At 46.7% G+C, this 13701-nt stretch overlaps 1 protein-coding gene across 3 annotated transcripts in view; it reads left to right on the forward strand.

Annotated features, from left to right (window-relative positions):
* DNAJA3 (DnaJ heat shock protein family (Hsp40) member A3) overlaps positions 1 to 10000 on the forward strand; it is a 33805-nt gene extending 23805 nt beyond the window's left edge. The window contains exons 11-12 of one of the 3 annotated variants that reach the window (XM_029057794.2): positions 7785 to 7907; positions 8646 to 10000. In XM_029057794.2, coding sequence (XP_028913627.1) covers positions 7785 to 7894 — 110 coding nt within the window. In that variant the 3' untranslated portion in view covers positions 7895 to 7907; positions 8646 to 10000. Of the gene's footprint in view, positions 1 to 3244; positions 3317 to 7784; positions 7908 to 8645 lie in introns of all 3 variants that reach the window. The other 2 variants (XM_039910672.1, XM_029057796.1) reach the window with 2 other exon arrangements.
* The last annotated feature ends 3701 nt before the right edge of the window (positions 10001 to 13701 follow it).

Raw genomic sequence — 13701 nt, forward strand, 5'->3', positions numbered from 1 at the left:
GTGCTGCCCCTTTGACAAAATCGTCTTGGAGAAGCACCAGATAGGCAGTGCTGGGACCTAGTAGACTGTAGTAGACTACACTGTCACTCTGGGTTTGAGACATTCCGGGCTCTTCTCCTCGTTGTGCCCCTTGCTCTGGTACCTTGGGGACAAGATTGCGATAATCAAATAATAGGTGTGGTCTTTGTTAAGCACTTACTATGTGCTAAATACCAGGGCAGGTACAATTATAATCAGATTGAACACCTGGGACTCTAAATGGAGAGAGAGAGCAGGTATTTTATCCCCATTTTACAGTTAAGGAACCTGGAGCCCCAAGACGTTAAGTAATTTGCCCAAGGTCACCGAGCTGGCCAGTGGCAGACCTGGGATAAGAACCCAGGTCTTCCGACTCCCCAACCTCTACCCTGGTCACTGGCAGCTAATCCCTGTTACCTGTGTTTAAAATCAGTTCTCGGTGGATAATAATAATAATTGGGGAATTTGCTAAGTGTTTCCTTCGGGCCAGGGACTATACTAAGCGCTGGGGTGGATACAAGCAAATGGGGTTGAACACGGTCCGTGACCTACATGGGGCTCACAGTCTCAATCCCCATTTTCCAGGTGAGGTAACTGAGGCACAGAGTTTAGTGACTGCCCAAGGTCATACAGCAGACAAGTGTGTGTGTATATATATGTATATAGCTATATATCTATGTATATTTATAGATATATATGTTGTGTATATATCTGTAATTCTGTTTATTTTGATGCTATTGATGCCTGTCTACTTGTTTTGTTTTGTCTGTCTGTCTACCCCTTCTAGACTGTGAGCTCGTTGTTGGGTAGGGATTGTCTCTATCTGTTGCCAAATTGTACTTTCTAAGTGCTTAGTACAGTGCTCTGCACACAGTAAGTGCTCAATAAATACGATTGAGTGGCTGAATGAAAGTGGCAGACCTGGAATTAGAATTCTTGACCTTCTGTCTCCCCGGCTCTCCTCTGTCCCCTGTGCCATACTGCTTTCCCAGTAAAAGGCATAGTGGGAGTGTGAGCATTTTCTAGGCTTATTTCAGACATCTTGTAATATGGGGATTGTAGCAGAATGTTACCTGGAGAGCAGCACGCTCTATTCTGTTGTTTCTGGGCATTAGTGGATAAATGGGAGAGAGCTGAGAAAGGTGCAGTGTGGGCTGTTTGTTTCTACATTCAAAGAATGTTCTGAAGGATTTTTCCCACAGGGAGGCAGTTCAGAGGGAAACAATTCCTGAGAATTAAGTTGAATTTTATAGACAGACCTTGGCAGGAGGCCACGTTCCCCATTCTCTCACCCCCGTGAATTTACCAGTCCCCTGGAAAATGAAGTTCAGGCCCCCCGATCCTTTGTACATGAGAATGTTGACTTTAAAAGGGACTTTGACTATCTTTTATGTTGACAAACAAAAGATATGCAGTAGCAGAAATTGTTCTCTCTGAGTTCAAGGGGCTGTGATTTGGGAGAATCTTCAATGAAATGAAATTACTTAGTAACAGTACAAACAGTATCGTTAAAAAGGTGAGGGTCACCTTGACGAGGGGCGTCCATTTTGCACCTCTGCTCCTGCCAGGGGGAAAAAATTCCAGCCATCTCCTCGTTCGGCAAAGATCTCATTCAGTTTACAGAGGACTTGTGTTCATGGTCAGTATGTACCATGCCGAAGGGAAGACTAGCATTTAGGGTATGTTTCTTGGTCATTGCATCATTTTGTATTTCATCCTGACGTTCAGGGAATTTTCACAGCATTGCACCAGCCATTGAAAAATTCAGGGTAGGTATTACGAGCCAGAGAACAGGGAAAAGTTCTGCAGTGGATGCATGCCAACTCAGTAAATGAAGCCATTAGGTGGATTTTTCCGATACGGTCCAGGGCAAAAGTGGGTGCCGGGCTGGGTCCCACATCCATGGAAATAGCTAGTCGTCTGCACCCTGCTTTGTGTCTTCAGGACGACTGTCTTGATAAGGCTCGTTTGTATGCCCTGAGAGACATTAGAGTAATAATAAACCACAGGAACATTCCAGTTCATGGTATAAAAATTAACCGGTTCCACAAATTTACCTCTTTCATTTTTGATGCGGCTAAATTGCTTGGGGTGCCAATTCTTTATAATGAATTGCGGTGGTTTCATGTGACCTGGAACTGGTGGGCAGGGGAGAGTGGGGGGTTTTTTGTTTGTGGTTTTCTTTTGGCAAAGCAGTGGGGTGATGGGGGAAGAGGAGGAGAAGGAGGAGGAGGAAGCATTAGGAGGAACCTCTGCCAGAGCTGCTGCTGCTCCTAGCAACAGCCAGGAGGGAGCAGGCTGAGAACAGTTGAGAACTTGCATTTTCGCTGGTGGGTTTGTGTGGGGGTGGGGTGGGGGTGGTTCGGGGGGTGCTAATCTGGTGACTGGGTCCCCCCAACACCCTTCCTACAGCTTGCCTGGCAGACCCTTCGGCTTTCCCTGCAGTCACCTAATAAAATGATGATTTTTTTCCATTACTTACCCTTCCTCACTAGAAAAGCAGCCTAGAGGAAAGACCAGGGCTTGGGAGAGGACCTAATTCTAACCCCAGATCTGCCACTTGTCTGCTCTGTGACCTTGGGCAAGTCCCTTAATTTAACTCTGTGCCTCAATTCCCTTTTCTGTAAAGTGGGGGGTTCAGTACCTGGTAATAATAAAGATGATAATAATGGTGGCATTTGTTAAGTGCTTTCTCTGGGCCGGGCACTGTTTTAAATGCTGCAGTGGATACAAACAAATTGGGTTGGACATGCTCCCTGTCCCCCGTGGGGCTCATAATCTTAATCCCCATTTTATCTGTTCTCCCTCCTACTCAGGCAGTTGAGTTCCATGTGGGACCTGATGATCTTGTCATTTACCCCAGCGCTTAATACAGTGCTTGGCACATAATAAATGCTTAACAAATCATATTTATTGAGTTCTTACTTTGTGCAAAGCACACAGATACCCCGATTACTATTATTATTTTGATTTTCAGCTCCCTCCTCCCCAGCCCTCCTTGCCTCTAGGGCAAGGAGTTAGGTTTTGTATTGTTTTCCGAGCAGTAGCTTTCATTAAGAGTCTAGATTGAATCAAGAGCCTTCCTCCTGTAATTCCAAACACTCCAGTTACCAACAGCCCTGGGACCTGTGGGAGGCGGTAGATTCCAAAACAAGAAATGACTTCTGGTGTTGTGCGTCGCGTTACTGAAAGTGCAGATGAAATAAACATATATCCCTTTGTGCAGGACAGAGGCAGGAGGAAGATAAGTGAGGAGACATTTGATAGAAAGTAAGGCAGTCCAAGACCAGCTGAAGTGGTATGTTAATCTGCAACTCAGAGGAGTCATGAGGTTCTGAATGTATCTGAAAGGGTAGTCATACAGGACTCGACATGGAGTATTCTATAAAGTAAGAATCATTTGGGGAAGAGGTATTTTCTTTAAAAATCAACTTTCACGAATGCCTAGTTGTCCTGGGTACTCCACGAAGACATCGGTCAATCTATCGGTGCTATATATTGAGTACTCTGTGCAGAATTTGGGAGAGTACAGTACAGCAAAGAGGGGAGACAGATGTTAAAATATGTAATACATTGGGGCTGGGGGCGGATATCAAGGGCTTAAAGAATACACATCCACATGGGTAGGTGATGCAGAAGGGAAAGGGAGTCGGAGAAATGAGACCCTAGTCGTGAAAGGCCTTCTGGAGGAGGTGTGATTTTAGTACGGCCTTGAAAGTGGAGAGAGTGGTGATCTGAAATATATGAAGGGGGAGGGAATTCAAGGCCAGAAGGTGGACATGGGCAAGAGGTCGGTGGTGTGATAGAGGAGCCCGAAGTACAGTGAGTAGGTTGTCATTAGAGGATAGCGTGGGCTGGGTGTAATAGGAAGTCACCACTGATTGGTGAAGTTTGTTGAGGGGGTGCATGAGTGGTTGAAGTAGGAGACAACCCCCTCTCCCTCCCGCCCCCATCATTCACCCATGTTGTGCACGCCCAAAAACGATCCCTCGTGTTGTCAGGTTTGTTGTCTGCGGCGCCTAGCACTGTCTTCACTTAGACCTCTGTCTCACGCTCCAGAAGAGCGGCTCCTTTCCGGATTGCAGAGCGCCGTGCCGGTCTCTCTGCCGCAGTTTTCTCCACATTTCCAGCTGTCGTGCCCCAGCGACTGAGACTTTGCTTGCCTGTGACCTTAAAACGTTTCCTCTAGCCCTGCTTGGTTCTGGCTGCTCCTTTTACGCTCGCCAATCGGCAGCTGTTTGGGCTTCTTGCTGCTGTCGTTCATTCTCCTCCCCACGTCCCACCCAGCCGTACTGAGGTGAGCAGAGCTGCGGAGCAGGTAGACCGACTTTGTTCCAGGACCATGTTGCTTATGGCTCCGGCCTGGCCTCTACATTTTGAGTTTGGCCCAGAAGGGTCACTGGTGAAACTATCAAGGGGATTCTCTCATCTAGGCTACAGAAATAGCCTCCTTACTGGTTTATCTCCCCTCTTTAGTCTGTCTTGCGTGCAGCTACAGGTACCCTCTTTTAAAAATGCTGAGCAGGTCACATCAGTCCCTTCCTCAGAAAAATATCACTCCCTCCCTCAGAAGTCTCCCAAAGGCACCCCATTGCTCCCCAAGGTCTCCTAAACCATCAGCTTCAAGGCTTTCCATTGGCTCACTCCCTTTAACCTTGCTGTTCTCTTCTCCCTCTATGCTTCACCTAGTTCTCTTGGCTTTTCCTCAGTCAAGCACCTAACTCTTCCTGACCTGTAATTCTCCCATCTCCAAACTCTTGCTCATGTTTTACCCTGCCCCTGAGTCTCCCTTCCTCCCCGACCCTATCTGAATGTACCCTTGCCTTCCGAAAAGTCACCCCTTCTGGGAGAAGACGTTCCTCGATGAATTTCCTCCATCTTTTCCGTCAAGCCATCTCAGTGGCAGCCTCCTCAGCACTGAGGCATATATCGGTTTGATAATAGTGTATTCTCGTGGGTCTATTGATCTCTTAATCTCTTAAATAATCTCTTAATTATACACCTGATTCACCACCTTCAGTCGGTCAATCAGTCAGTCAGTATTTTTTCATTTTATTCAATCGTATTTTTTGAGTGCTTTCTATGTGCAGAGCACTGTACTAAATGCTTGGAATGTACAATTTGGCAACAGATAGAGGCCATCCCTGCCCAGTAACGGGCTCACAGTCCAAACGGGGGAGACAGACTGCAAAGCAAAACAGAACAAAACAAAACATCATCAAGATAAATAGGCTCATAGAGGTATACACCTCATTAACAAAATAGAGTGATAAGGGACTGTGGATGAATTCTGCCACTTGTCTGCTGTGTGACCTTGGGCAAGTCACTTAGCTTCTCTGTGCCTCACTTCCCTCATGTGTAAATTGGGGATAAAGACTATGAGCCCTATGTGGGACAACCTGATTACCTTGTATCTACCCCAGCACTTAGAACAGTGCTTGGCACATAATAAGCGCTTAACAAATACCAACATTATTATTGAAATGGGGATTGGGACTGCGAGCCCTATGTGGGACAAGGACTGTAACCAGCCAGATTTGCTTGTATCCACCCCAGTGCTTAGTACAGTGTCTGGCACATAGTAAGTGCTTAACAAATACTCTAATAATAATAAAGAGTTTGGGGGTGTGCCGGTGTTCATTTGTTTTCGCCGCCTCTTGTAATCTCTAAATGAAGTGAGCTGTTGGGCTCTGCTCACTTCCCCTGCCTTGCTGAAGGGTACTGATGAGGCAAGGTGGCAGGAAGCACAGGCCGCCCTCAGATTCTTCCCTCCCTTTTAGTGGCTGCCAGTTCTGGCTACCAGTGGTTTCCCTCCCCCCCGTGCCAAGAGTGGGTGCACAAATGGTTCGGACTTGCACTTCTCCATACACCTCCTGGAAGATGTGTCAAGTGGAGGAGCCCAACTACTTCTGTTCTCACTTCCCCTGCCCTTTGCAGGGGGTCAGAGCAAAACCCAGAAAGAAGGGCTCTGTGAACCAGGGGAGATACCTTTAAATTATAATAATTGTGATGGTATTTAAGTGCTTACTATGTGGCAAGCACTGTTCTAAATGTTGGGGTAGATAAAAGGTAATCAGGTCAGACACAGACCCTGTCCCACATGGGGCTCACAGTCTTACTCCCCATTTTACAGATGAGATAGCTGAGGCATAGAGAACTCAAGTGACTTGCCCAAGGTCACACAGCAGGCAAGTGGCGGAGCCGGGATCAGAACCCACGTCCTCCGACTTCCAGACCCACTAGGTCACGCTGCTTAGATGCCATTGGGGGTGGAATTTGCTGCTCTTCTCGTATGACTCGGTCTCCACATGAAAGGGGTAACTAAAGCATGTTTGAGAAAGGAATGAAAAGAAGAGCTGAGGATGGTTTATGTAAATTTCTGGGCCCAATCATGGTCATCAACCACAGCACTTATTGATGCATGAGTCCTCAATAAGATCTCTCCAACTTTGGGCAGTTTTGAATATTCTTTTGTTTTGGTGTTTTGGTTTTGTTTTGGTTTTTTGTTTTAATTTCCAAAGCCCAAAAGTTGGTTCCAGAGTGCTTGGATTTGGCTCAGTGGTGTTCAGGAGTGAGGGTGAACTGGACAGACTAGTAATAATAATTATAATAATATTAAAGTGGTTGCTCTATGCCAAGCACTAAACCAAACTCTAGGGTAGATGCAATATAATCAGGTCAGACTCAGTCCCTGCCCCACTGGGTGCTCATAGTCTAAGTAGGAGGAAGAGCAGGCATCGAATCCCCATTTTACAGATGAGGAAACTGAGGCCCAGAGAAGTGAAAAGACTTGCCCAAGGCCATACAGCAAACAAATGTCAGAGCCAGGACTAGAACCCAGGTCCTTCTGACTCCCAAGCCCATGTTCTATCCACTAGACCATGCTGCCATTTCTTGAGGACCTGCCCCTGAATAAGACGAGACCTCTTTGACTTGAAATGACTGCATTTTCTTTCAGAGCCTGAAGTTGACTTAGAGCCTAGAGCAAGGGAGCTATTTCTTCTCACAGCAATTTTGGAATTTGGAATGGAATCTAATATTTTTTGTGTGTGATATTAGTCATTCTTAGAAGACATTTGAATTTTCAGAGTGTTCCAGGCACTGAGAGTAGATGTAATCCCTGCTTAAGGGTGCATGATCTGAATTGAAATGATGTTCTAGCCAAGGGCATTTCCCTTGCTACCTGTACCCAAAGACCTGTTTCTTCATGGCTCTGGGCCTAAAGGGACTTTGTGTAAGGTCTAGAAAAACTGCTAGGTGATTATGAAACTGATTAGCTAGTAAATCCTGTACTATCCCTGAGTTGATTGCAAGACCATGTACAAATTCAACTGGGTTTCATTATCGGTGGAGTGAGGAAACACTGTGCTCCGTACATGTCCTTCACGGGGAGGCCAGAGACAAATGGAAGGACCTGGTCATGGGTTCTGATCCTGGCTCTGCCACTTCTCCACTCCGTGGCTTTGGGCATTTTACAAATAAAGTATATGAGGCCCAGAGACATGAAATGACTTGCCCAGTCATGTGGTGGAGCTGGTGTTAGAACCCAGGACCTTCTGATTCCCAGGCCCGTGCTCTATCCACTCCACCATGCCGCTTCTTGAGCTGCCCTAACTCTCCCGGCCCCTCCTTCGCTTGTCCCGGTTCCCGGTCGGGCCCGGTGCCGTGGACAGTGAGGTCCCTCGGGAGTGGGGGGTGGGCGTGGGATCTGGTGCCGCTTGCTGTGCGTGCCCTTGACAGCAGCTCTCTTTGCCATTTGTGTCCAGGCGGCAGGACCACCGATAGCTCCGCGGGAGGCAAGGCTAGGCCCGAGGCTGAGGCCAGGGAGAACAAGGAGGGATTCCTTACCAAACTTAAGAAAATGTTTAGCTCCTGATATCCCAACAGAGGTAGGAAACCTTGAGGTGTTTTGTTTTATTTTTTTTCCCCCGAGCCAATTGCTCTCTTCTCCAGTAGACCACCCACCTCTCAGATGTAGAAGAAGATGTAGGGTGGCCTTGTTTTGGCTCCACTTAGTAGTCTCAGACCTTACAGCCGTTGGATGAAAGGATTTTCAGTTTCATTAGAGAGGTGACAGAAGCCAGTGGTACAGGGCTGAGGCAGTTTGGAGTTGGCAGCCTTCTGTGGGTGATCATCTGTCACATTAAACCATTTAATCATCATTTCTCTCCGGGGTTAGCTAACAACAGCCCTTCAAGGGAGGTCTTTTGCCCAGCCACCAACAACGGCAAACTGGGTTTCAGAGAGATTATTTGCCGAGGGGTCCCAGAGCGAACTTTGGTCGAGCTGGAATTAGAACTCTGAACTCTTTTAAGTCCCGAATCTGTTGTTTAGCTCATCAATCCACGGGCCCCTTGGGGAACTCAGTTCCGGGTAAACCCTTGATGTCCCTACCTAGGTCACTTCCTGAAAAGACCAGAACCCAGTGCCCATGAGAGACCTGACTCCTGGTGTTTCCCTGATCTTTTATTCGTGCGCATACACGCTTCTCTCACCGGGCTAAGTCCACACGACAAACCCAGTCCTTCACCTCTAACTTCCCAAGGGTTAAGACACTGGATCGTTCTCGTTGCTGGGCTGAAGTAAGGTGAATTTTCTCTTGTTTATTTGGTTTCTTTTCCTCACAGGCAAGCGTTCTACTGGAACCTAGGCACAAGAATCGAATCCTCTCCATTGGAGGAAAAAAAAAGAAATCATTCTCTGCCAGATGGCCTTGAAGATGAAAGGACTCTAGGTTAGCAGTACAGCGCAACTGCATTCAGAGGTACTGTGAACTACTTTGGCAACAAATAAAATCATGTGACAGATCCCTGCCTAGAAAAATGGATGGACCAGTGGTGGCATGGGGACAGAAATCTTAAATGGATGACCCTGGTTTTCTATTGACGGATATGTAATTTGAGCCACTCTGGCTCAGCAAGAAGTGGAAATGTTGCCTGCTTATTTTCATTTTTAATTTGGAGCTCAGTGTGGTGGAAATCTTGGCCGTAGAATGAAAAACTCCCGCTTTTAGAGCTTAAAATGAAGCCTTAAGCTGCACGAAGCTGTGAAGTAATTGGTTTCCTCCTCAGTTAAACCCTCTGAGGATTTCCAGAAAGAATCTGTTACCTCTGGCCCCCTTCCCCAGGAATCTGGGCTCGCCTTGGTGGTAACGCTGTCCCCTCCTATTTAAGGTTTGATAGGCCAGGAATCATCATGTAGTTCTAACTGGGTGACGGTCACTTTCTTGCTGTGTCTGAGCACTCAAACCCCGTCTTTCAGTGAGTCCCTTAAAAGAAGCACTTGGAAGGAATCATCAGAGTCTGCGGAGGCAGAAGAGTATGTGGCCTAAGAGACCGGAGGTTTAAGTTGATCACTTTTCAGTTTGTTGGCTGCTTGGGATAAAGCTCGTTATCAAAATCACCCTTTCCCCCCGCCAACTCGCCCCATCTCCCTCACACCCGAGTTTGGTCAACTGAAGGTAGTGAACAAGGGAAGCCTGAATGATGCCCCTTTCCAGAATCAAAATACTTACTATCCACTCTGAAGGACGTATCCCAGGGGAGAGAGAAAAATTGTCACGGAAAAACTGGCTAACCTCCAGCCATCGACAGGGGTCATCACCTCTTTCAAGAAGGAAATTCAGTGCCAGAGAAATATCCTTAAATTATTTAAGAACTACTGTCGCTTCATCCGTATGTTTGTTTCAAAATAAGTAATCCACCTAGTTGGATTTTTCCAGAGTCGACCTGAAGCAAAAGGTAACCGATTTCATAGCCACGGCCTGTTGTTTGATGTTAGTTTCCAAAGTGTCCGAAAGTCTGTATGCTAAAATTTTGACACGGTAACAAAGAGAGTCTCTGACTACCCCCCCCCCCCTTTAGTTCATTTTTAATTTGCTAAAATAAAGCAGATATTGATGCCTAATTACATAACATCTGTAAAGTGATTCTGTATTGATGTAAATAAGATTATATACTGCTAAAAGATATTTAAAATCTAATGTGTGGTCTTTTCTTTTTTGGAAAAAGATGCTTAAACTAGGCTTTGGCCTTCTCTGGGAGAGTCAGTGTAATAGTAAAAATCATATTTGTTAAGCACTTACTTCAGGTCAAGCACTGTGTAAGGACTTAGAAGGAGAGAGGTCGATCTCACCTGGGAAAACTTGGCACTTTTTTGTCTAGTGGTATTCGTTAAGCACTTACTATGTGCCAGGCACTGGACTGAGCCCTGATGCTCTGTGCTCCCCTTTTAGAATGGCAAATAAATAAATTGTGGTATTTGTTAAGCGCTTACTATGTGCAAAGCACTGTTCTAAGCGCTGGGGGATACAAGGTGATCAGGTTGTCCCACGTGGGGCTCACAGTCTTCATCCCCATTTGACAAGTAACTGAGGCACAGAGAAGTTAAGTGACTTGCCCAAGGTCACACAGCTGACCAGCGGCAGAACTGGGATTAGAACCCGTGACCTCTGGCTCCCAAGCCCGCGCTCTTTCCACTGAGCCTCACTGCTTCTCTAAATGAATTAGATGACCGAAACATAAGCTCCTTGTGGGCGGCGACCGTGGTGCTCCATTATTCCTAACTCCCCAAGCACAGTGTACCACACCAAATGGCCACTGAATAAAGGCTCCTGCTACTGTCACTACGAGTAGTACTTCTGAGAAGGGATTGGTAGGTGGCTCCCCTTCCTGACGAACGCCATCGGGTTAGGTGATAGCAAGGGAATTGGAGAGGCTCTTTGCAGATGGGGTCCCAGCCATGCCAGACGTTGGCTGCTCAGCTGCCAAGAACACGTTTCCAGATCCCTACTCCAGCCTGACTCTCAACCCTGGCCTTAAGAACACTGTTCAAAAGACCCTTGATCCAAATCTCCCATTTGGTCAATAGCATGCCATTCTGTTTGCGTGGGAATGAAAGCCTCTTGGAACTCCGGGCCCGTTCTCTCTAAGATGTCTTAATATGAAGGCGAGCTTTTTCCATTCCATCAGATGGGTGATGCACGCTGCCTCGTCAGTGGTAAACTCTCTGAGAGCAGGAACTGTCTTTTTTTTTACAATGGTATTTGCCAGGCGCTGTACTTAGCGCTAGGGTAAATATAAGCTGTGTCCCACATGGGGCTCACAGTCTTAATCCCCATTTTACAGATGAGGTAACTGAGGCCCAGAGAAGTGAAGCGACTTGCCGAGGTCACACAGACAAGTGGCAGAGCCGGGATTAGAACCCAGGCCTTCCTGCGGCCCCCGTCCCACTCTTGCGGTTCAGATAAAGTGGTGTGGGGGTTGCCCAACTGACATCCTGCAGCAAACAGCTCCAGGTGGCGATTTACATATGTTGTGTTTGGGCCTGTCCGGCACTGTCAATATCTGGACCAGTGTTGGGCTGTATTCATCCCAGGAGCAGGGCTGCTGGTGTGACTTAAAAGCCCGAAAAGCAAAGCGGCCTAGTGGAGAGAGAACAGACCTGGGAGTCAGAAGGACCTGGATTCTAATCCCGGCTCTGCCACTTGTCTGCTGGGTCACTTTGGGCAAGTCACTTCACTTCTCTGTGCCTCAGTTACCTCATCTGTAAATGGAGATACGACTGAGCCCCATGGATCATGGGCTGTATCCAACATAATTAGTTTCTATCTACCCCAGTGCTTGATACAGTGCCTGGCCCATAGTAAGCCCTTAACAAGTATTTTTTTTAAAGGATGTGTTTCATTTTGAGTGAGGTGGAAGAAAGGGAAGAGGCTCCAGCCAAGTGGGTGTTTCATTCCCCGAGCCTAAACCGCTCTGAGCATCATGCGCAATGACAGCTTACGAGATGGGTGAGGACGCAATTAGGATCGTCTGCTGTTGAAGCCTCGGGGACGGTCTGTTCGTCGCCAGTCTATCCCCCATCCTCCTTACCGGCTGTCTCTCAGTTAGGCACAAGAAGATCGGCCAAGAGAATGTGGCAAAACCACCTCTGCAACGACAGCTCAAGCACGTCCTGATGGGGGCAGGGAATGTGGCCCTTTATTGTTGTACTCTCCCAAGCACTTAGTACAGTGTTCTGCACACGGTAAGGGCTCAATAAATTTGATTGAATAAATGGGTGGACATTGGTGTTGGAGCAGCACTCCCCCGAAAGGCCAGGGGCCCTATTAGGTGTGTCATGGGACTTTTTATGGGCACAGTGTACAGGGCTGTCAGGGAATCTCTGTGAAACTCACACCCGTTGACTCCCGCTCACTGTCAGCGGCCTCACTGCTCCACCAAAAGACAACTCCATTTCTCTCTCAAGCACACTGGTGGCACCCAATTATGCCAGTGACTGAGATGGCAGGCTGCTTCTGGAGTTTCCAACTAAGAAAATCCAAGTTTTGCAGTTTAACCTTCTATGAGAAGTTCACCATTTATAAAGGTCGCTCAAGATACAGACTGTAACCATTCAAAAAGAGTCTGCCTCCATCCCCGGAACTACGTGTTTCTAGGGAAAGCGCTCGCCTTGGCACCGAGGGCTTTGGATGTTTCCCTTGGACGGGTTAAATGGTTATGTAATGCAGGGGTCACATTCTTACAAAACTCCACATTAAAGACAACTTGGGGTATAGTACAACATGTACATAACATGTTCTGACATCGTGGAAATCTTGCATACATATGACCCTGGACCATCAGAAAAACATTCCTCAATACTCTAGCAATGTTTAAGCAAAAAGACATTTAACTTCTCAGATGTGAGCTTCTAGCCCTTAGACATGTGGGAAAGACTTGCTGTGATTTTTCTGTTTCTTATTGAGAGGCAGGACAAATCTCTCGTGAAAAATAATGGAGAAAAAACCCTCCCACTTTACCACCTTTCTATACTCCCTCCTACCCCAGGTGCAAGAACCTGCAGGTGTCATGTGATGCTGTAGGGCATCCCCAAATTCGTCTCGTTTCAAGTGTACAGTCTCGGGCAAGCCCCATTCCTTGAGTGTGTTCGGGGAGGGTATTAAGGGAAAGTTTTAGAAGAAGGTGTGGGAGAGGTTGTTCCCCTGGCAGTTTAAACATTTATGTTTTCCCTGGGAAAAGATATCAACAGATCTTATCACATCACTAATTGTTCCATCATTTATGAAACCTATCCTATCCCAGAAACGTAAATACATCATGACACTGGCACCTAGCGCATTAATACATGAGACAGGGTAGCTAGACAAGGTGGGAATGTTTGGGCCATTTTTATTTTATCATTATTTAAGTTAAATGCTTACTACAGGCCAGGCAATATACTGAGCACTGGGGTAGATACAAGCTAATCAGGCTGGACACAGTCCACTTTTAATCCCCTTTTTACAGATGACATAATGGGCTGACAAGTGACGTGACTTGACCAAGACCACGTGGCAGACATGTGGCAGAGCGGGGTTTAGAACCCAGGTCCTTCTGACTCCCAGACCCGTGCCCTATCCACTAGGCCATGCTGCTTAATTTATGCCATGTGAATTAAGTCCTAGTTCTCATGGAATTTGGCCAGTAAGGCTAAATTAAAAAGCAATGCTATTTGCTATGGAAGTCTTCCTATGGACAACAGTGGATAAAATTCAAGGAAGTTTATGGAAAGAAAAAAATAAACGATTCTAAATTTGATTCAAGCCAGCTGGACTCCCACTTGATACCCCTGGCACTGGGATCGTCACAATGCTTTACCATTACTGCATCAGTAGTGTATTTCCATAACTCAAGGAATTTA

This window comes from Ornithorhynchus anatinus, chromosome 2 (genome assembly GCF_004115215.2).
Source record: "Ornithorhynchus anatinus isolate Pmale09 chromosome 2, mOrnAna1.pri.v4, whole genome shotgun sequence".
Taxonomy (NCBI): Eukaryota; Metazoa; Chordata; class Mammalia; order Monotremata; family Ornithorhynchidae; genus Ornithorhynchus; species Ornithorhynchus anatinus.